The sequence below is a fragment of the Chamaea fasciata genome, unplaced genomic scaffold (genome assembly GCF_029207755.1).
Source record: "Chamaea fasciata isolate MVZ Bird 193981 ecotype frontalis unplaced genomic scaffold, bChaFas1.0.hap1 SCAF_6, whole genome shotgun sequence".
Lineage (NCBI taxonomy): Eukaryota > Metazoa > Chordata > Aves > Passeriformes > Sylviidae > Chamaea > Chamaea fasciata.
The window spans coordinates 12,097,185-12,119,756 of NW_027094091.1; the positions used below are offsets into that span (position 1 = coordinate 12,097,185).

Consider the following 22,572-nt stretch of genomic DNA (forward strand, 5'->3'; position numbering starts at 1 on the left):
AAAAAGCCTCATGAAAATGATTCTGTGTGTCTGTTTGGAAGCACCCTGTGGGGAACATGTAACAGGTCTTTGGAAAAGTTGGTCTTTGGAAGACTGAGGTTACAGTGGGTCTCCCTTAATAGGAAAAAAATAAAAAAGATGCATATGAGCCTTTGATGAACAGTGCACAAGGTTAGGTAGCAGTCACAGCATATTCTGTCTTACTTATGTGGGACAGAGAGCCAGATGCATCACTGTTACATAAGCCTGCTGACCTGCATATAAAGCTTTGTGGTAATAGGAGTTTCAGAAAAATAAATCCTGTTCATTTTAGCTTACACGAAGATAAAAAATCCAGGTATGTTTACAATGGGAAACTCCACAAAACATGTTATTCCCTAAGGGTCTTAGTTTTAAAATTTAAATTGGGAGGGCTCACATACTTGGGACAAAGGATGGGAGAGGAGACAGTTAATATGATGCTAGATCAGTCTGCTGATTAATGCTACAGTTTGTATCTTTGGGGAATGGGACCACAAGATGTTGTACACCAGCCATAACAGCCTATTATTCAAGTGTTGCAGCATGAAAAAAGTTAATGTCAATTTGCAGAGGATTTTGATGGATTTGTTTCATTGGATTGTATTCTGATTTGAAATGAAAATTAGTATTTTTTTCCATTCTTAGTGAATAAAATAGAATATTTTCAGTTGGAAGGGACGTGACAATCATCTAGTGTGAAGGTAATGATACCTAGAACTAGAGACATCAGGCTCTGGGGTCCTCGGCTTGAGGAATTCTGTCTGGATCCTCCGACTGCCTAGGGTGCCAAGGAGTTGCACATTTCCAGAGCTTCCAGGCTCTTGCTTCTTTTCTTTCTGCCTGGTGAGCTAACAGAGAGCTGGCAGCCTTGGAGTTTATGGGCAGAGATACTCTGCTCTGAGTTTCTTGGCATCCTGCCTAATGAGATCTGTAGAGGAGCCAGCAGCTTAGGAGCTCTGCAATCTCTGAGATAATCCTGGTGCAATAACTTCTTTCTAACTCCCACTCTCTGTCAACTTGTCAGGAATACACTTGAAGAACAGGGAAGAGGACCTGGCAGGAAATTGGGTGTGATTTCTGCAGTGTCATCAAAGTCCAATGTGCCATTAAAATTGTTTCTGACCATTTTTAGTAACCCCACGCAGAAATCCAAACGTGTCAGCACCTGATCCTGGAGGTCCTGCATCCCTTTGCTGTGGATATCATGGGTACAAAGCTCAGTGAGGCAGAAGAGAGGACAAAGAAATATTTACACCACTTCAGTGTCGTTGCAGTTGGGATGTGGGTCACCTGCAGCTCTTCATGCAGCACTAGCCTGCCTGTATTCAGATGGCCTACAAACCCCAGCTGTCCTGAAGGTACTGGAATATGTGATTATTCCAGGAGGGCTCTTGACTGACACAGTGGCTAGAATGATGGTGCTGGAAAAGTAGATGAAATACATGTTGGTACCCTGTGTTTTTTCCCTTCTTCCCATGCTTGCTTTAGGATTGATCCTGAGGTCTGTGTCTGAGTAGAGATACTGGTTCAAACAGTGTGCATGGGAGAATTTTCTGGGAACACATGGGCCCCCAAGCACGTACTCAAAATTCAGTAGATATTGCCAATGTGAGTTGCAGCGTGCTAAAGGTTGCTGTAATTTATATTTACAATCTTCAGCTACAGAGTGATGTTTTAGCAGCTGGGGAGCCCTGGAAGGTGAGCATCCTCTTGCTTTTCCTAGACACAGAGCTGGAGGATGATGGGCCCTGTGGCTCACTGTCATGACTGTGGCCCCTGCAGAGTGAATTATGACTAATGATGCAATGCAAAATTGCCCAAATGACAGAGAGAATCTGGGCCACTGCGTTCATCTTGTCTGATTTCCAAATTTTTCAGTGCTCAGGGGGACAGGATTATAACAAAGTTTGAATTCCTGCTATGTAGGTCATATGCTGCATGCTGAATCCTCCATCACAGGGGTAAAGCTGGACCAAGGAAACTTGATTTGCCTCTGTAAATATCAATGGGAGTAACAGATGTTTTTCTTTTACTGAATAATTTCCAAGGAGTTTTTTTTGTGATAAAACCATCTTGACTTTTACTGTTGGTGGGGCATTAAAATATGTTGCAGTAACTGCAGCTTAACTGCAATGTGTTGCAGTTATTAAACTCTGCAGTCTTGGATTTTTGTGGCTGGGCAAGATTCACTGTTGGTCTGGAGGCTTTGAAGGTGACAAGTGGTGTGTCTGGCTCTGCCACAGGGTATTCAAAGGTACCATCAACTTCCTGATCCTGGAACCACGGCTGTGCATCCTCTGTCTGTCTTACAGGGCTGTGCAGGCTGAGACACGAATCTGCAGTGGGTTCATCTGGGAACAGAAAGCCTACCATTTGCTCACAGACTTGTAATAATACTGCTTTGCTGAAATGTGAATTCACTTGCCTGTTTTTCTTAGGCTGATAGCAGCAAGGCAGACCTGCTGATCAGTTACTCCTATGACTGTGCATTTTAGGGGAAGATATTTCTTTGTTACTGCTGCAGTTCTGTTGTAGCAATTAAAAAAATGTGTCTAAGGAGGAGGCAATAACTCTGAAAGTGTCTTTGATGACTAAACATTATACTCTAAATATGCAGTGTTGCTGCTGATTTTTCCAGTCTCCTGTGAGTCATAAAATCTTGTCTCATATTGAGTGAGCTATTAATGACCTTGACTTAAAAAAAAAAAAGAAAGCCTGTGACTTCCCCTAAGTCAAATAATTTAAATTAATGGTTTTCTGTAGGATATTTGCAGTGCTTTTCAGATCATTAAAATTCCTGAAGGACAATGGGCAGGTCTGCATTTGCAGGCATCACTGTCCCCAGGATAAAGCTCCTCTGGCCCAAAGGATGCTGTGCCTTAGATGAATACAACCCTGGGTTTTGTGTGCAGCTGTTACCATGCAAATGTGAATAGATCTGCCTGGGAGGGTCACCTAGGAAGGAGATAGTGTGTTCCAGAGACTGAGGGGCTCAAACAGCCTCCACGTCCAAGGGCCTGATTTTGTCTTGCTCACGAGTTTGTGCTCTTCAATCCCAGCAGGTCTTTCATATTATCATGGCTGTACTTACAAGGTTCATGGCTGCTACCTATTGGAAATATATCTGTTCCAGTGGTGTTCTACAGCTGCTCTGTGAGCATGAAATTACACACTGCCAGCAGAATCTAATCATGAAGATTTCTATGTTAAGGGTGCCTCCCTGGGAAAGTGGAAGGGGAAGGATGTGAAATTAACCAAGTTGAACATATTTTATTGCATTTTTTTTGCAGGAGAGAGAAGCTGTAGGACTCTTGTGGGTCAGTTTGTCTATTATATTTTCATCTCTGGAAGGAACACCATGTGTCCCAGTTGTAACTGGATCCATTATAGTATTATTATAGTATGCATTATATAAAGCACCCAGTGAATTATATTAGATGTGAAGTATTTGTTATGGGTTGTTCCTACTGTCTGTTACTGAAGGTAATTTCTTGATAATGCTCACTTCCTTAACCTTAGAAAAACATGTATGTGATGGAGGTTTTCTCAATTTTTGACTTGACAAGGTAATCCTTCTGGAATTTGCTTTTCCATTATACTGGGTTGCATTATTGTTGTGAGATGCTTCTCAAAAGCAATGTGCCTGAAACATAGAAGGCACCACTCTGCCATTGTATTTGGACATGTCATGCTGTTACTGTTTCTGTAACTGTTAACTCATTTACATTAGCCTTTAAATCGTTATGATTGTCTTAATGGGAGAAATGTAAATAACATTAAGTTCATGTGCATAATTTACCACAAAAAAAAGCACCTGTGTTTAATAAATGCTGTCAGGTTTTCAAGGCTAATAAAATCTTGAAGCTGTCTAAATGAGGCAGTGCCATTACAGGGAAATCAAATCGGCAAAGTAAATGGAGTCCTGTGGAAGTTCCTTTGAATACAAAGGTGGTTTAAAATGTTTCTTATTTTAAATTGGAATAAGGCCACTTTTATGGAGGACTAGCACTCGGTGAACACTATCTTTTAAAAAAAAAATCCAGCTGGTTTTTCCTTTTTTATGTGTGTGTTCCAACAATCTGTGATCAGTCTTCAAGGTTTCCTAGTTTGTCATTTTAAATTGCTGAACTGCCTCATATCATCACGTTTCACCCTAAACCTCTTGGCAAGCTAGCTATCCTTGGCTGCATGTCGGAGATTTTGGGTTAGCAACTGATCTCAGAAGTGTGCATGTATGTTACTGCTGCCTGCCTGCAAAGTTGTGGAATATTTGATGAGCGGGAGTTTAGACATCAGGGATCTTCTGTAAGCATTTGCATCTCAGAGCTGCAAAGGATTGCAGGGATATTGTTCTAAAAGCCATTTTTTGAAAGCATAGATAGATAGATAGATAGGCCATTAACATAAGAAATTAACTCCCAGAATGATGTTCACAGGGGAGTTCAACATGTCCATTTCTAAGATTCACATTTGCAAGTCCTCTTCACTATAGTTACCCAACCTTAATTAAGACTCCTAAGTTGTTCTTCTCCAAGCAGTGTGAAAATGAGTGTCTGTGTGTGACATTTTTATGAAGAGCCCTGTGGCATTAAATTCAGCACTGCTTGTATTGTTGTATATTGTCCATATTTTACCGTTAATGTAAATAATGTATTTTCCATAGAGTTGAGTAAGACAAGGTTCATTTATCATTCATGAATTCATTTTTCCAAAATTATACCATTAGTTTCATAAGGAAGAAATGGACATAAAGCCAGAGAAATGATATTGAATGAGATCTATATATGTAACCTTTTTTAGTATTTAATACCTTTATTAAGCACAAGAATGTAGAAATACATAATATCATTTTCTAACAGAAGAGAACAGAATTTATTTGTGGTTTTCAGCATTCATGGTTGGTTAGTTGGTTGTTGGGCTTTTTCCCCCTGGATGCAGTTCTTTTCCTCTGAGATATAGGCGAGCTCAGTTGCCCATTGATTATAATTGGGATCGATATGTCTTCATTGAGAGTTTAATGAGATTCACACCTCTTGAGCTGCAAAGTGAACCCATCAAGTAGAAATGCATTTTAGAAGCAGCAATTTGTGAATGAGAAGACTACGTTGAATACTATTTGATTTTTTTTTAACCAAGCACAGAAATCAAATGTTTTTGCACATATCATGTGCTCAGTTAAAGAGCATTGCTTTACCAAACAGCTGAGGGATCCCATGTGTATTATGGCAAAATGCAGCTTAGCAACCTTTCCTTTCTTGTAATCACTTTCTTTTTTTTTCCAGTTTTTCTATTTGCAAGTAATCAATCTTTTTCTAAATGAAGATGTTTATATTTTAAAACAAGGTACTATAAAACACATATTAAGCAATTTATGGTAGATAATTTTCTATTAAAGTGTGTTCTTGCTACAGACACATTGATTTTCTGTAATTAATAGAAATAATAAAATAGTGGATGCTCATGATTATATAAATTAGACCAAGTAAAATATCTGTAACTTCATTATAAAATATTAAAGGATAGTACAAGCCCTCTTGCCTGGCATTTTCTCTCATTTTTTACTTCTGTAGCTCCTACATAGTGATAGAAACCAGTAGAGAAAGGATAATTTGTGACCTTTGATAAGGGCAGAGGCACAGCAGAGTACTTCTTTTATATTTACAGCAGAAACTCTTTTTAAAGTATTGTATAGGATCTTTTTCAAATACTTTTTCACAAATAGAAAAAAAATGCATTTCTTTGCTGGAAATAAAGAAATTGTATTAATTCCTTGAATTTTGCAATTTCTTTACTTTAAATACCTTTAGTGCTACAAACCAATGGAAATATGTTTTTTTCTGGCCCTGCACATCAGGGCTGAGGTACTGAGCAGCCACTGTACCTTATACTGTAAGTGTACACTGTACACTGCTGACTTAAGATTTTTTATGTTGGGTTACACACTGGGGAAATGTCCCCAGTATGCATTGACTGATAAGTTGGAAGTGCATGATGATCCACCACCCAAACCCACTTCAGATATCAGCCATTATTTAAACATTTTTTTTTACAGTGGTGTCACCATGTTTCATGTCTTCTTTCAGATGACCAAAATAAAATAACATCCTCCTTTTACTATCTCTGTCTTCTAAATTGAAGGAACTATTTCACTTCAAATCCTTTGTGTGCATTCATTACAGGTGGGCTAAATGATCTGAAAAGTCTTTTCCAATCTAAATGAGCACAGGCACTCTGAAGATGCCATAGAGATTTTAGGATTGTGTATTCAGTCCTACAGGTCTTAATTTTCTTCCTTCCAGATGTTGTTTGTCTTTAAAGTCTCTATGTTGGCTTTTTCCTTTCTGACTTTGGTCCACACTCTGAAAGTTTTAGCAAAGCTTTTACTGCTGTACCTTCTTAATGGGAGGAAGATGACTTCAATCCACCTTGTGCTCTGCAGGGGATGGAGACCAGGGACCCTGGCAGTGGGCACAGAACTCTTCTCTCCAGGGAGCTGATTGGAATGGAGGAGTCCAGCAGGACAGCTGTCTTTAGGAGGTGGTCAGCACTAGATTTTTTCCACCAGTATGAGCTCTCTGAGCTTCCTTTAAAATGGTGGTTTAGATACTTGAGGGAGCAGACCACTTGTCCTGTGAGAAGAGGCCAAGGGTTCCAGGCTGGTTCACCCTGGGGAAGAGCTGGCTTTGGGGACACCTCAGAATAGCCTTCCTGAAACTGCGAGGAAGGAACTGAGAAATACAGAACCACAGAGCAGAGAGAGCCAGGCCCTTCACAATAATGCACCACAATAATGCACAGTGAGAGGGTGAGACACAGGGAACTTCAGACTGGATATAGGAAAAGCATTTCCCTCATGAGGACACCCCAGCAGTGGGACTGGGAAGGCTGTGCATTCTCCATCCCAGGAGTTTATCAAGATTCAGTTAGGTAAACCGTGAGCAAACTTCTCTGACTTTGGAACTAACTCTGCTCTGAGTAGGTTGATCTAAATGACCTTCTGAGGTTCTTTCCTGTGGCCTTACAATTTCCTGGTATTTAGCACAGGATGAACAAGTACAGATGTGATGGACTGGAGCAGACAGAACAAATAAATGCTGGTGGCTCCCAGAGGTGGTAAAAGATGGGAGAACATCAAGTGAGTGCATGAATATGGATCGCCGATCTTTGTTATGCTGGAAATTATTTGGTCCTGGCTTAGAGAGCAGTGCACAGTCATCACTTTTATGTTTCAAGGTTTCCTTTGAGGTTCCAATGTCACAGAGAAATCAGTTTTGTTTCATGACCTTCTACATTAGCAGTTTTTTTGTGTTGGTGACTGAAATTGATTTTGCTTGTGATGTGAAGGAGCACAAGCCCAGCCTCCATGTCATTGCTCAACCATGTGCTTTAGTCTTACCAAAGAATGGGAGGCCAGCAAATTTCTCAGCATCAGAAATATCCATGCTGAAATTCTTAGGTACAGTATTGATAAAGACTCAGCTGGTTTTTAATCTCTATGATACATGGTTGGAAACTTTGTGCTTGAGCCCTGGAAATGCTTGGTTGATATTTTTCTTTGGTAAAGTAACATCAAGACAACCTTTCTTATTTTCTTCAAGCACTTCACAAGAGAGAATTCCTCCCTGACTAATTACAAAACAATTCAGTAGTGGTTTATGTTCCACACTTCTTAGATAAGTGGTGTGAAGAAAAAGAATAAGAGAAAGGTGGAGGATAAATTTGTCAGGGAAATAAAACTGCAAGGAGCACAAGGTTTCATAAGGGCTTCAGTGAACAATGAAAGGAGGGGGTGAATAACTCGCATAAGAAAGAGCAAGGACAGACAAAGAGGATGGAGCAAATGTTAAAGAGAAAGTGAAGAGTCTGACAAAATGAGACAGAATAATTGGCAGCTAATGTTTCAAGGAAAATATAATAAAAATTGAAGGAAATATGATGCAAATAATGACTTTTACATTTGTAAATGCTCTTAGTCTAGCAGTGCATGTTTGACAAATATTCTTTAACCCCAATTTTGTTAAATTAGAGAACTTAGTTTAAATTTAAATTGATCGATAACAAAAGATGTGATCACTGAAGTGCAAAAAAATGTAAGTTCATTGAATTAATGAAGTTTGAGTCAGATTTCTATTATTCTGGCCATATCACTTTTCAGTGATAGTTTTTTCAAGCATATTTTTCCATGACAACTATCCCTGATACTTTAGGGACATTCTTCCTTTTGAACAAGTCAGTAAACAGACAGCTGGTAACAATGGGTAGCTCCTCTGCAACCAGTTGAGGAACTAAAATTGCAATCTCTCTGTCTTCTAAAATAAAGGTAAATTTTAGGAAGACCTAAATTTAGAGACTCAGCCTCCTGATCCGCCCCAGAGCCTATGCACAGCGATAGGATCATAGAAAAGAGACTTCATGTATGACTAGGAGAGACAGGGATGTATTTCAGACTACCCCAAAATACAAGACCAGCTCTGCTGATACTAAGTCATACTTCTCTTTGTAATATTAATTGCAAATGAAAAAGTACCTGATATCCTGCAAAGTCCTTGGAAGGTGTGGGTAGCAAAGGCTGAAATTGTGTTCTGTTGGGTGTTGTTTTGATTGCACTTAGATTACAAATAGCCCTTATTTAATTAATCAAAACAAGATGATCTATGGAGACTCTAGTAGTGTTCCCTTTCTTTGCCTGGAGATAAGAATGAGCTGCAGTGGATTTTCTCTGTTTACAGTACAGCCTGGACTTTACTAGATGATGCAAAGAGAAGGAATTCCAAAACAAATTTTGTTTGGATGCACATACAGCAGAAGCAGAATTAATGCATAATGTCTTACAAAGGCTGCAGAAAGCTTCTGGTGTTGTTTTGAATGGAAAGCAAGTCTTTACCAGTTTCTGATCCAAGATGGAGAGCTGGACTAGGGAGTATGGAAAGGCTCTAAATGCCTCTCATCACTAGGAAGCCTTGATGTCCTCCTGCCCAGCTGACACCCTCCTGGATCAGTGACTGACTCTTGTATATCTCATGGTTTTGTGTCCTACAATAATCCATCTGGCTGCTTCTCCAAAAATAATGACCTCCCCTTTATTACTTTGCTTCGCTCTGCAGGATTTCTTGCTGCTTTCTCTGGTTCTGTTCTTCATGCTTGGAAAAATCTTTCCATCCTGAAGTATAAGCCATAAAGGCTCTCTTCTTTCCCAGTTTTTAAGTCTTCTCTTTTGAGGGGCATGTTGATGATTGGAACACATTTAATAATGCTAGTTAATTACTGTCACCGGCCATTTATTGTAATAATAATAATTGCAATATAATATTATTAACAAAATTCTCTATGCTATTATCATTTCCTGTACTCCTGATGTACTAAGATTGCGTTTCTCCAGTAGATACCAAGTTTTAGCCAGAGTTAAGTGTGCAGGCATTGTATCACCGGTGATGTTTAACAGTAATAATGACAGCCTCACTGCAAGTTGTAAAGCCTGATAAAATGTTTTGCAGGCTTTGAAATTTAACTTCTGGGGAAGGATGCAAATGGTGAGTATTTCTTTGAGAAGAATCATAGAAATAGGACTTACTTGGAAAGTTGGATTTGTGATGGCTGTCATCGCATGAGTTGAACTTTATCCATGAGACTTCTGTAGATCCCTGCCAAGTGGGTTATGGAATGGTGTTGGGAAGATGGCAGGGAATGTTTGTTTCCATATTGATGAACGGAAGTTTATCTTGTGTACAAGAAGGACTAGCAAAAGACAAAAGCATGGAATGTGCTTTTCACCTAAATCAGTAAATCATGGGAGAATGTCTCAACATGTTTTGGACAGTTCAGTTTCTGCAACGTGCTGCCATTATGCTTTGTTCGTATGGAAGCACCTGGGCACACTGCTTCCCAAATGTTTTATTTTGACCTTGAATGAATAACACACAATTCCTTAAATTGTGAAAACACAAACACTCACCTTATGCTTTTGTCTCTTTTTCCTTCCTTTTTTTTCCTCCTCCTACTTCTTGTCCAGGGAAGAACGTATCAGTCACACAGAAGAAGCAGTAGAGGTTTGGCCTGAAGGTGACTGCAGCTGCTCCATTATGGGAAAAAGTGAGAAGTTTCCCTAAGTTACCACCTGCACCGTTTTAGCCACCTGCTGTAGTGGAAGCTGACCACGCATGCCAATCCAGTGTGTGATTTGAGTCTGAGTTTTGTTTTGTTTTCTTGAGATCTCAGCATGTGCATTTTAAAGCAATTACCAAGTTAAGCACCATCTCCATCTTCATGGGTCTGCTTATGTGGATATGTGATATCTTCAGCCTTGTGTGGCTTTGAGCATTCCTAGCAGAGCCTTTGATCTGAGTTGGGATGTTTGGTATATTTGATGATGTGATACTTGAGGGTACAAACTGTTTAGCAAATGAGACAGAATGGCATTTTTACAAGGGTAAGTTGGAATTGGCGATGATCTTCATGTGTGCTGTGAGGCACTTGGAACATCAAAGTACTCTGTCCTAATACTGAGTATTTCAACCACGTGAACAGGCCACACTGAATTTAACTTTCAGATAAAGCACTTGCAGGCACACATGCTTCTCCTGAAAGACGCGCGTTTGTGCACTCTGGTTGGTATCAGCACATACGACGCAAACACATTTTGCAACCATGCTGCACAATACAGATTACACACCACAACCCCTACTGTTCACCTCTGAGTACCATTTGGGAAGGCAGGGAGATGTGAATGCAGGCACCAGACCTGTACGTAAGGAGTCCTGTGGGTGCCTCCATCCATTCTGTAACTAAAGGCACAGAGCACTGTTGAGTCAGTGGCAATACTCACGCTGACCTGAATGGCAGCAGCTGCTCTCAAACTCTTACATTGTGATGCACTTTCAGTTTTGGTAACAGTTTCATGACTTGTATTTCTCTTTTTTCTTTTTTAACGTTGAGCTAACTGCAACGATGTGCTGTCTTTACACTGTGTAGTTGCCCAGTAATTACAGATATCCTTTGAAAGGAGCAGAAGAAGAATAAACCGTGGAATCCCAAATCAGATTAATGTAATGTGCATTTCTAGATTACAATTAGTAACAGGATGACACGTTGTCATGGTAACATGTGAAGCTTAACTACAAGTTCCTAAAATAAAGCAATTACTTATGTGTAGGTTTCTATCCATTTGCATACTGTCCACATGAAAACATACATAATTTCTACAATATTCACGCAATTAAACCCTACTTCTTTCTTCTGAATTAAGTGTTGAACTAAAATATCAGGCCTCTTTCCTAGTATTTACACAAAATCTCTCACCATAAATTATAAATGTTGATAATGAAGCTGTCCATTTTGTAACATCTTAAGCTTTCTGCCTTTTGGTTTCATTTTAGAACAATTAATGTAAGGAATGTAGAGCACTCTTCATTCTTTGTGGTTTGTACCACATCAATCTCCTTGAAATTCTACCACCTTCTCATATGAAAATTGTCCAACCAATATTGGAAAAGTCTGCTTATAAATTACATTGATGGATCAGTGGATGTGTTTTATGTTGCTGAGGATTGGGAAGTAAAACCCCAACTTAACCTCAAATCACTGGAAGAAAGCAGTAAACTTTTTAATGTGAGATTGCTAGCTAAGACAGCCTAGCTATTACTTTCTCGTTGCCTTACGGTGAAAAGTGTTGTCTACTTGTTAGAGTCTGAGTTTCTTTCACTAAGCAGAAGTTAATTTGTTTAATGTGCTATCTATGGTAGAGTTGCCAGGGCATGCTTTACATGTATTGTAATTTCATGGTAAACCTTCAGAGGATGAAAAATTCGGCACTTTGTTCTGATTGCTTTATATGCACGACATTGTTTTGGCCAAATTCTTTAGTCAAAATTACGACGCTGCTAAGTTCTGTAAGTAAATGCAATCTCCTTCTGTCACCCTAAATAGACAAGATGGGCAGTGTTACATGGAAAATATGGTTTCTTTGACAGTTCACTTATTTATGTATACATTACTGTATAGGGCATTAGAGGATATTGAAAATACATCTTTACAAGTTGCTCCTTATGTGACCTTTAAATCCCAAATTCTGTTCTTCACACCACTATGGTTGCCAAATGCTGCAAGTACAATGATTGACTCTGGCGTGATAATCACATTATATTCAGAATAATGCAGTTGCTGGGAAATGTGTCACATAGACAGGAGAGTTCCCAGGATAAACCACCTGCTAAATCATGGCTGATGTTTGTTGTTGTGGCCTTTTGAAAAGTGGAAACTCTGATTTTTGTGTTTCCTGAATCTACCTGTATTTCTCACTTGCAGATGAAGGTTTTTAATATTTGAATTTACTGTGATTATGGGGTGGAGGGAGGGACATGTGCATGCTAGGTTTTGCCACTAATCCCTGGAAATCCTTTAGTGCCTTAAGGAGGCAGAGGGGTAACAGGCCCTAGGATTACAGAAATTTGTTCAAACCTCTTTCCTGCTTTAGAAGAATTCCTTTAAAATATATTGTGCCTTTGGCTCTAAATATATTGCATTAGAAATCAGTAGCCATGGGATTATGGACAAGAATTTTTGCCCGTGTAGAAATGTTAGGAAAGAGTATACCATTTCTTGTATAGGATATCATCCAAAATTATAGCTAACTTAAATTCTGCCATTGGGATCCATGCATACTAAGAAATTGCAAGTTGCAGTTAAAGGCAGAAGGAAAAAAAAAAAAACCCAAAAAGAAAAAAAAAAGAGGAAGTTTAAATATACTGGATTAAATGCTTGTATCATTGAAGTGACTGGCAAATTTCCATGAGCTTTCCTGGGACCAAGATTTCATGCTTGCTTCTACTTGGCTTAAGAAATTCTCACATGTGATAGATATGTGGGCATCATGTTCCCTTTAATGTTGTAGGGGAGGAAAAGAGAGATTAGTAGTTTTGGAGACCTGCCTTGATTTGGAGTTGCTGGGATCTGTGGTATAAATCTCTATTCACTATTGTTTCTCTGTGTAACGTCGACTCTTGCTTTGGGAATATGAATATGCAAATGTAAATTCCAGTGTGAGAGGTTACTGTGCAGTGTGCACTAACCAATGCCAAACAACTACATTTCTCTACTCTCTGAACTGTGGTCTTTTTGAAAAAGTGGGAAAATGTAACTAACAGATGAAAACCACTCCAGTGCCAAAAATACCTGCATGAGGCAATTCATGTATCACTTACTGATGGTCCTAAGCAGCTCTTAGGAAAAGTTGAATAAGCTTTTAACTCATCAGTGAATTTTATCTTCTAGGAATTAAGAAGAATTTGTTGGTACAGAGCTAAATTAAAAAAAAAAAAAAAAAAGAAAAAGGAAAAAAAAAGAAAGAAAAAAATGAAGGCCTGGAAATCAGACTGGTGGTGGTCTTCTGTTTTGCTCCCTGTGATGACAACCAAGTTTTAAAGAATTTGTAAATAGTTAAAAGAAAATCATTATGTGGCTCGCAGTATGTAAGACAAGGCCCAGCATGGAACAGATTTTATAGCTTATTTATAAATTATGCTTCTGTCTTTTGGAACTTCAAAAAGGAAACCATGTAAATTAAATACATAAAGTAAGTGAAGACTTACTGCACACATTTGTTGACTGGAACAAAAATATTTCCCCACCTCCTGAGGTATTTATTAGTAATCTGGGATGAATAATGTATGGAGATCTTGCCTTTTGAGCTTTAGTGCTGTACAACTATGTAACACTTTTGCACAGCCAACAGAGGAGTGGTAACCAGAAGTCATGACGAGCAGTTCTAAGGGCCACAAATTTGGATTCATTTGAAGAGGTACCAAAGAATGCACAAAAAAGCTGGGATTTATGGTGTGATAATTATTAAGCAGGTGTAGTAGTTAGACTGGGGAGGGAGGGAGGTTTGTATATAAATGCAAAAAGTTTAAACTCTGACCCATGACCACCCTGTCACGGGGTGTCACATTAGTTTTGGCTATGTGAGAAGCTTCAATAGTATAAAAGAGGCCACTCATATTTTAACTGTTTCATTAAAACCTTCTGGATAACTCTTCAGCAAAGATTTCCACTCTAAGACATTTGCCATTGATATCAACTGTACATATGTATTAATATTCAGTGTAACTAGGAGGATAAAGAATTGTAATGAAGTCACAAAGTCTACTTGATGATCACAGATTTGTAACTCTCACAAATTATGTAAGATATGTTGACATTTTATCTTGTTAACAAGATGTATTTTTCTATGTTAGCTAAATGTATAATTTGTATAATTTTGTATATTAAATGTATGCATATTTTCAATTAAAAACATTATAATTTTATTATTTTTACTTTTAAATGGTGACAGAACTTCTGAAATACAATTTTATATTCAACTATATCCATGGATAGCAACCCAGGAAGTCTCAGTTTTGAGGAAGGGGCCACATGATCTTTTAACAGGGCAAGGAAATTGTTACACCTGAGCACTTGCTCCTCTTGGTGGAGGAGCTGCCATTCAGCTTCTGCTGAGTTAGTGGAATTAATATGAGTTGGCAGGATAGTATGGGCTCTATCACTGCCCATGAAGTGGGTAGCCTGAGCCATCCCCAGCTTGTAGCTGTGTTTTGGATTCACAGTTCCTATATGTCAGGAGACAGTTCAAATCACCAGTCCATGGGATGAGGTTTTGTGGGGGAGGAGGACACTGCTGGCCGAGATACAGCAGTACCACAGAGCAGAGAGGGATACTGACTCAGTGACTTGGCAACTCCAGTCTCTCCTCTGGAAGAAGGAGAACTCCTGCTTCTCACATGCATTCCCTTTGGACCATTTGTGCCTTTTTTTGTCTGATTATTCTGTTGTAAAATGCAAAATAGCAAAAAAAATAGGTGCAAAATGTACATTGCACATTCTCTAAGGCCCTGAACAGGGAAGTCCTGTTCTAGCTCGCTGTTGGAAGAAGAGCTCAGCTACAACCAAAGCCAAGCAGGTATGTGACACCCTTCTTGTTGGGTTTTTGTACAGCAAGATATTGTAGGTTTTGTTGTGCGAAGCAAGTATGTACCTAGGTTTTCTGCTATCACTCACCTAGACTATTTGGAATAAAGGTCCTATAGGAAGGGGGTGCACTTTCAATCAAGTTCAGTCCTCTTTTCATCAAGCAATGTCAAAACAGGATGAGATGCACAGTCTGCAAGAGAATATACCAAAGTAATATATTTCTCCAAAGTTGCATACTTGTTTTTAGGCAAACTCACAGGATGCCAGGGTATCAGGATGCAATTGGGTCTGCTTCTGTAGCACCTAAAACTGCAATTTTATCTCTTACTGAACAAAAGAACAGTATGCATCTGGTGACTGAGAATAGTTTTTAGTAAACTAAGGGCTGGGGTATGAAAAATCCCCAAAACATTTAATTCTAAAGCATTGATCTGACATGTTCTCTGAGTCTTGTGATCTCCTTATGTATCAGAATTAATATGAATCTCCTGGCTTAATACTTAAAAAAACAGCATTATTCTAGTTTTTATTTAAAAAAACCTGAGTGCTCTGGAAACTTGAACAGTGTTATCTAATTAGATACCAAGTGTAAACAGAGTCCATCTTTCTTAGCTTTATGGATGATAAATAAAAGATGCTCAACATTTAACAGATGCATGCAACACACTGGACCTACTATGGGACCTTCAGAAGTTTTTATTCTGGAAATTCAAATTAATCTCTTGATTGCAAAGAAATAACTCTTAAAACCAATATTTTCCCAATACTTGCAAAGACAGGCAGGTCACACATCACATTCCATGTACCACCTTCATGTTTCACTAACTGACAGGGTTTGGTGTCCTGTGGAGGATAAAAATGACTATTTCTTTCTCCAACATGATCAATAAATCTCAATGTTACCATCAGGAACAAAAAAAAAATCATTATTTGCCCATACAATGAAGACTTTAAGGAAACAACAAGACAATGTCCTACAAGCAATACTTTTTTTTTTTTTTGCATGCACCAGTGAAACCTCCATATGATATTAATGTGTTAATGTGGAAATATGGTTTATTAAGTGAACTATGGAATGGCAGTTGACTAAAACCAGTAATAAATGAAATTTTTACTATCTTACTAATTCCCCTCATGTGAACAACACCAATAGTGTCGAATGCACACACAGCATTTAAGACAGCAGGTCCCAGCGGATTATAAATGCAGAAAAGAAAGATGTTTCCCTTGGATGTATTTTGGCATTGCTCAGGTATGTCACATCACTGCTTTTTCACATGGTTTGGGCCCATGGGTAGTTGTTAATGAGAAAGATGGCTATCTGGACTAATTTCTGATTAAATCCCAGGGACCACTCTCTTTAACCTCCCAGTCTTCCTGATTTGCAATTAGTGACTTGCAATTTTTCTTGTGCTGGGACCACCAGGTGTGCCGGTGGACCAAAGACAACAGTGCAGAGTGGCTGGGCTTTTATTCAAACAGCACATTGTACATGAACAGTAAACAGGCCTGGTGATTGATCCACTGCTTCAAATTTGCTTAGTCATGTAATTAATCTCAGACCAGTTTGTTACAATACACCATTTCAGAGCAACAGAAAATGTCCCTTATGTAACGACTGGAGTAGTCAAAGCCTGTGACAATTGCCAGAGACTGGCTATAAGTACAGGAGAGGAGCGTCCAAGGACTTGTGAATAATTTGGTGGATGATCTCAGGCAGCAAATCTCTGGATGATTGTAAGGCAGGGCTGTAAAGATGGACTTTCTGAAGCGGGCTGTTCAGAGAGCTGAGGGGAGCACACTCTCCACTCCTCCTGCCCTTGGTTTTGGGAACTTGGATCCCTCACAGTGAAACGAAGCCCCTCCCTGGTTTGAGTCTTTCTGCCGAGGCCAAGTCAGGCAAGCACCATGCCGGCCCGGGAGCCTCCCGGGGTGCTGAAGGGACAGCTCCGGGCGGCGCTCCGCCGCTCCGAGGGGGCTCGGCGGGGACACGCCCGGCTCCCCGCCTTCCGCGGGGCCCGGCGGACACCGGGGGGCCGTGGGCCGCACACCCCATGCCCGGTGAAGGGGCCGGCGGCTCTGGCAGCGCTCGGCGCGATCACTTCCGTGTCAGGGCCGGGCCCCGCTGCCAGCAGACCCCCGCCTGTAGCCCCCTGCCCCCGCGGCGTGCGGAGGGGTCGGGCGCCCTGTCCGCGTCGCCGCAGCGGGGGAGCGGCAGCCGGGGGTGGCGGGGCGGAGCAGAGCCGCCACCACCCCCGCGGGCACCAGCTGCTGCGGCAGCGGCAGCGCCGGCCCCCCGGCCCGGAGGCTGGGGCTGGTTCTGCTTCCTCCCACACTCCAGGACCCCTCGCTGTTCTCCCCACCGCTCCCCCTGCGGCAGCAGTCCGACCCCGAGCGACGCTGACCCGTTCCCCGCCCGTACCGGGGGCTGCCGCGGCCGCGCCCCCCGCCCCGCCCGGACACCGCCGCAGCCTCTCCCGCGGAGGGGGGCGGGGGCAATGTGAGTGAGCAAAGTGGGAGAAACTCCCTCCGGCTCGCCCGTGGGGGCTGGGGAGGTTCGGAGCTTTTCTCTCTTTTTTGTATTTTTCTTTTCGCCTCCCTTTTCTTGCAGCCCCGAAGCCACGCAGCTGCGGGTGACCGGCGCCCGCCCGCCCGCAGAGCAGGACCCCGTTGGCACCGGCCGTGTGTGCATGCGGCGGGCTCCCTCCCTGCCTCCTCCCCCTGCCTCCCGCCCCCCGGATCATTCTATACCGGGGGAGCTGTGCACTGCGGTCCCTGCTCGGGGAATCGCTGCTGCTCTTCCCATTCGTCAGGGGCTTTCCAATCACCTGCCTCTGCCACCCTCTCCGCTCCGCTCTTTGTACTTTATTTTCACGTGCTCTTTACTAACACGGCTATTTTTAAATCCCGCTCGGATTTATTTCTCTCCCTTTTTTTCTTTCTCTCTTATTTTCCTTTTTTTTTTTCTTTTTTTTTTCTTTTTTTTTTTTTTTTTTTTTCGGGGGGGGGGGGGAGTGGTGGGAGGGAGGTTAACGTTTGCAGTTCCCTAAGGGAAAGATCCCACCAGCCAACCCAGCTCCGCCACTGCTGCATCCATCCATTCATTTTTATGGTCACTAACAGCCTATCCCGGTAGTGGAAGGTGCAGAGAAGTGGGAGGCAGGGAGAGAGATAGAGAGATCCGGACAGCGAGAATGGCCGATAGAAAGAGGAACTGGAATAAAGAAGATGACCTGCCTGTGTATCTAGCTAGGCCGGGCACGACAGCCCAGACACCGCGACAGAAATACGGGGGAATGTTCGCCTCCGTGGAGGGGGCCTATGAGAACAAAACCATCGACTTCGACGCCTACAGCGTGGGGAAGAAGGGGTCCCGGACCCCGCGGAGCGGCAGCCGGCACGACATGCTGGACGGAGGGGACAACTACAGCGAGACCGCCAGCGACATCAGCGAGATCTCCGGCTCCGTCATCAGCTCCCCGGGAGACCGGGAGGACAAGACCCCGGGCGTGGAGATCAAATACCCCATGGGAAAGGAGCTGCTGCAGGGCCAGGACAATGGACAGGTGAGCGGGGCCCGGGCAGGGGGGGAGGGAGCCGCCGCCCCCGCTCGCTGGGCGAGTCGAGCCGAGATTGCTGTACCGAGCCGAGCCGAGCCGAGATTGCTGTACCGTACCGAGCGAGCCGAGCTGTGCCGTGCCGCAGAGCCCCGCTCGCCCGCGCAGGGGGCTGGGGGCCGCCTTCGCGGGGGAGTTTCGGCACGGCAGATCGGGGAGGCGCGGCCCCCTCCTCCCGGGCACGCTGATGCTGTGGAGAGAGCCCGGCTGGCCTCTAAACTACCTCACTTGGCAGAGCTTAGCGGGGGCAGGAGGGGGCGACCCCAGAAAACGTTTTCCTTTGTAAGTGATGGCGATGAGTTTTCTCCGTTTCCTTTCCTGCCCGTGCCGGGGGCCTGGAGGGCAGCTGGGGTCCCTCAGCGCCTCCCGGCCGCCCCCCGGAACAAAGCCGGGGCCGCTGGCGCTCCCGAGCTCGCAGGGGAAACTCCGCGGAGCCTGTCCCAGGCACAGCCCCAGGATCTGCCCCGACCCCCCGCCCTGACTCTGCCGCTGCTCCCCCCGGCTCCCTCTGCGCCTGCATTGTCTCCCCGGCAGGGAGCGCGGAAGGCAGGAGGATCGGCCAAAACCTCTGCCCCGGGTTCCCCTTCCCTGGGTCTGCCGCCTGGACTCATATTTTAGGCTCGAGGAGGAAGTGAGCCGGTGGGCTGGCCGGCCCCTGACGGCTGTGGATCTCCATCTTAGCCCTGTCGGTGTCATGCAGGCTGGAGGAAGACCTGGGAGGCTGACTTTCATGGGATCCCGGGCTGTCATTGATTACCCCTTAGAAAAAATGCGGCCTTGCAGTGATGCCTCTACATGGATACACCCTGTTCCTTAGAACCCAGGCTGGAGCCTCTGTGGCTTGTCCGCACTCTGCTCTTTCCACAGGCTGAACTGAGAGTTTCCACTGCCTTCACCCCTTTTCAATTTGAGCATGAAAGGGATGCTGGTTTGCTCTGGCCTGGGGATTTCATGCAGGTGCCACATGGCCTCCCGTGCAGCCCAGTGGGTGTCTGCTGTGGTGGGACACTGGAGTGAGCAGGCAGGGCTTGGTGGGACACTGTGCTTGGGATGCTGCTGTTTTCTCTGCAACAACCCCAGGGTTGCCTTCAGAGGCTGCCAGCTACAGTGCAGTTTTCTCTTTTCTAGCTCGCCTGAACTCCTGAGTTTTTTCGATCAGGACTCTGGGGCAGTGGGAGGGAACACCCTATCTTCTAGCACATCCATGGTGCTGCCTCCCCATTTTCCCTGCTTCCTAGTTCAGCCTGGTACTCAGGGTAGTGAGCACACACTGCACACTACCTCTCTAGATCCCACTGTGCTTGCAAAGTTGACCAAAGTGAGGTGAGGGCAAAGAAGGCAAGATTTGGCCACTGGCTTAGAAAGGTGCACTGTAAGCAGCAGATAGATACATGTGACCCCTGTGCAGTGGCATCCAGGGTGTTTTACAAGCTTCAAACTGATTTCTGGGAAGATGTGTCAGGGATGTGGCCTGGGTGCTTAATGTCTTGTATCTATGTGTGTATCACAGGGGTGGGTGTGCTAAGAGCCCCAGAATGCATGTCCTTGGGCACAGGGTGCCTTTTACCCTCAAGCATCATGGGTGGAGGGAGGTATTCTGTGAGACAGAGAAAAGACAGAAGAGTTTCAACCAGCAGCTTTACCTCTCCAGCACCTGCTGATACAGCATCTACCTGGCCTGGTTGTGTTATCCCCCAGGACCTCCACGGGCACAGGACAGAGGAGGTGTGTGATAATGGGGCAGTGACGAGGGCAGAGAAGGACAATGCTGTTGGGGTCAGAGATGTTGGTGAGGACAGAGCAGGCAGTGCCACCTGGGTCAGTGCCATCAGGGACAGAGCTGGCAGGGGCATCGGGGGCAGTGCAAGGCAATGCCATCAGGATCAGTGGTATGGGGACAGCGCGGGGCAGTTGCCATCAGGGTCAGTGCTATGGGGACAGTGACACTGGAACAGCGCAGAGCACTGCCATGGGGCTTCATGCCGTGGGGACGGGGCAGGCAGTGCCATTGCCATGAGCAGCACAGCAGGACCCACAGCCGGGGGTTATATCCCCCGTCCCCACCCTGCGGCAACCCACGCGTGGGATCCTGCCGGTGACCTCAGCGTGCGAGCGGGGCGGCGGCGGAGCTAGCGGGGCGGCGTTTCCCAGCGCTGGTGCGGGAGGGAGGGAGGCTCCGGCTGGATTGATGGGCTGTGAAGGGGGGCTAGGCGGAGGGGTGGGGGACAGGAGGGAAGGAAACGCTTCCTGGGTTGCGCTGAGCGAATCCTGCTCCGACCTGCAGCCGGGAGGGCGCTGCTGCCGCCGGCAGAGGCAGCGCTCGCCGACCCCCCCGGGAGCCGCGTCCCTGTTTGATTGCAGCCGGAAAAAAAAAGGTGCCGGGTTTGCCGGGCTCCCCTTCCTCTGGGCGACGGAACTTGGCCCCCATTCCACCGCTCTGCCGGGTCGCCCCCGCCCCGCCCCATCACCCGACCGGGCTTCGCATTATTATTCGTCTCAGCACCGCCGGTGTTGTTCCGCTGGGCTCGGCTCGCTCCTCGGGTTCGTTGCGTACTCCCGGCGCTAGGGAGAGCCGACATGTCTTACCAGGGCAAGAAGAGCATCCCCCACATTACGGTAAGCGGCCGCGGGCGCAGCGAGCGCTGCCCGCGCTCCTTTGTTCCCGGGGCGGGGAAGGGCGTGCGGCGGGAGCGGCCGCGCAGTGCCCGGGGCCGCGGGCAGCCCCCGGGCTGCGGGGCCGGGGCTCCCCGGAGCGGCGGGGTGCGGGCATCGCTGCCCGTCGTCCTCCCGCTGGAGCTCTGGGCGAGGGCTGATTTAATTTAATTTTAAAATTTCATCGTTGCATTTTAATTTCATTTTTTTTAAATTTTATTCTGCCTCCCCTTGCTCGCCCGCCGCCCAGCCGGGGCTCAGCGCTGCGTGCTCGCTCCAGCCCGGGGCGGGGAGGGGAGGGAGGGCCGGCGGGGGGCTCGTCCCGGCGCTGCCGGGGCCGGGGGTACCGCCCTCCCCAGGAGCCGGGCCCGGGGAGGCTCGGCCGCCGGGCGAGGCAGAACAAAAGAGGGAGGGGACCACCGCAGCACAACGTGCCCCTGCCACCGCCCCCCGCAGCGGGCAGGGGCAGCGCAGCCTCGGCGGGGCAGGGGAGGTGGGCCGGGGGGAGGCACAGGCTGCGGAGAAATGGGAGGTGGGCGAGCGTGGGCGTCGGGGGAAGCGTGGAAAATCAAAGAGCGCCATGATGCCAGCACCAACACCTCTGCGCGCTATTAATACATCAGGCGTGGTGGGAATCAGAAGTCAAAGGGTTAATCAAAACCATCCTCTTCCTATCGGTGCCTGTCTCCCGCTAGATGCTTTTGTAGCCGAGCAGAGCTACAATAGGGTGTGCTTTCCATGCCAGAAAGAAAGGACCTGGGTCCTTTGATGCAGTATATGCTTTCCCTTAATAACACGACCTAGGGATATAGGGGCTGGGATAAAGAACAGGCAGGGTTGGCGGATAAGAGGTGTGATGGGAGAAATCGCACCCCGAGCTTGTTCACACGGCAGAGGCTTTCCCCAGCACCCGTGTTGGTCTCCAGGTTGTTGCTTTCCTCTTGGGGGACTGGATCAGTGGAGGATGGGGTCACTGCTGCTGTGTCACCTGGGGCAGAGATGAGCTGGGAAGCGGGGTGAGCTCCAAGATCGCTTGGGTTCGTGGAGCTTTCCCTGGAAAGCTGGCACGGTGTGACGCGGGGCAAGTTTCGGTGGCTGAAGGAGCGGGCTGCCTGGTGGGTGTGGCACCTTCCTGAGCTAAACCGGTGCTGAACGGCATTAGTGGAGCCGGTGTGACAAAGCCTGTAAGCTTCTCGGGGTTTTCTCCGTGTACAATAAAAGCATCCTTCGGTCAAAATATTTGTTCAGGAGGGGAATAATCTCCTTCTAAAAGCTGAGTTTTATGGTACCAAAGTGCTGCATTTATGCAGGTTTCCACTAT

The 22,572-nt window shown here is 45.1% G+C and overlaps 2 protein-coding genes across 6 annotated transcripts in view; both read left to right on the plus strand.

The window, feature by feature from the left end:
- Positions 1–14,312, plus strand: part of CUNH4orf50 (chromosome unknown C4orf50 homolog) — an 85,391-nt gene extending 71,079 nt beyond the window's left edge. For all 3 annotated transcript variants that reach the window (XM_066185432.1, XM_066185435.1, XM_066185434.1), the window contains one exon: positions 10,031–14,312. The gene's annotated coding sequence lies outside the window, so the exon portion shown is untranslated. The remainder of the gene's footprint in view (positions 1–10,030) is intronic.
- A 3,732-nt stretch (positions 14,313–18,044) lies between these two features.
- Positions 18,045–22,572, plus strand: part of CRMP1 (collapsin response mediator protein 1) — a 50,835-nt gene continuing 46,307 nt past the window's right edge. For 2 of the 3 annotated variants that reach the window (XM_066185444.1, XM_066185443.1), the window contains exon 1: positions 20,890–21,215. Coding sequence is in view for 2 of the 3 variants with exons in the window: in XM_066185443.1 (XP_066041540.1) it covers positions 21,177–21,215 (39 nt within the window). In the remaining variant the exon portion in view is untranslated. Of the gene's footprint in view, positions 18,549–20,889; positions 21,216–22,572 lie in introns of those variants that run through there. The other variant, XM_066185442.1, reaches the window with a different exon arrangement.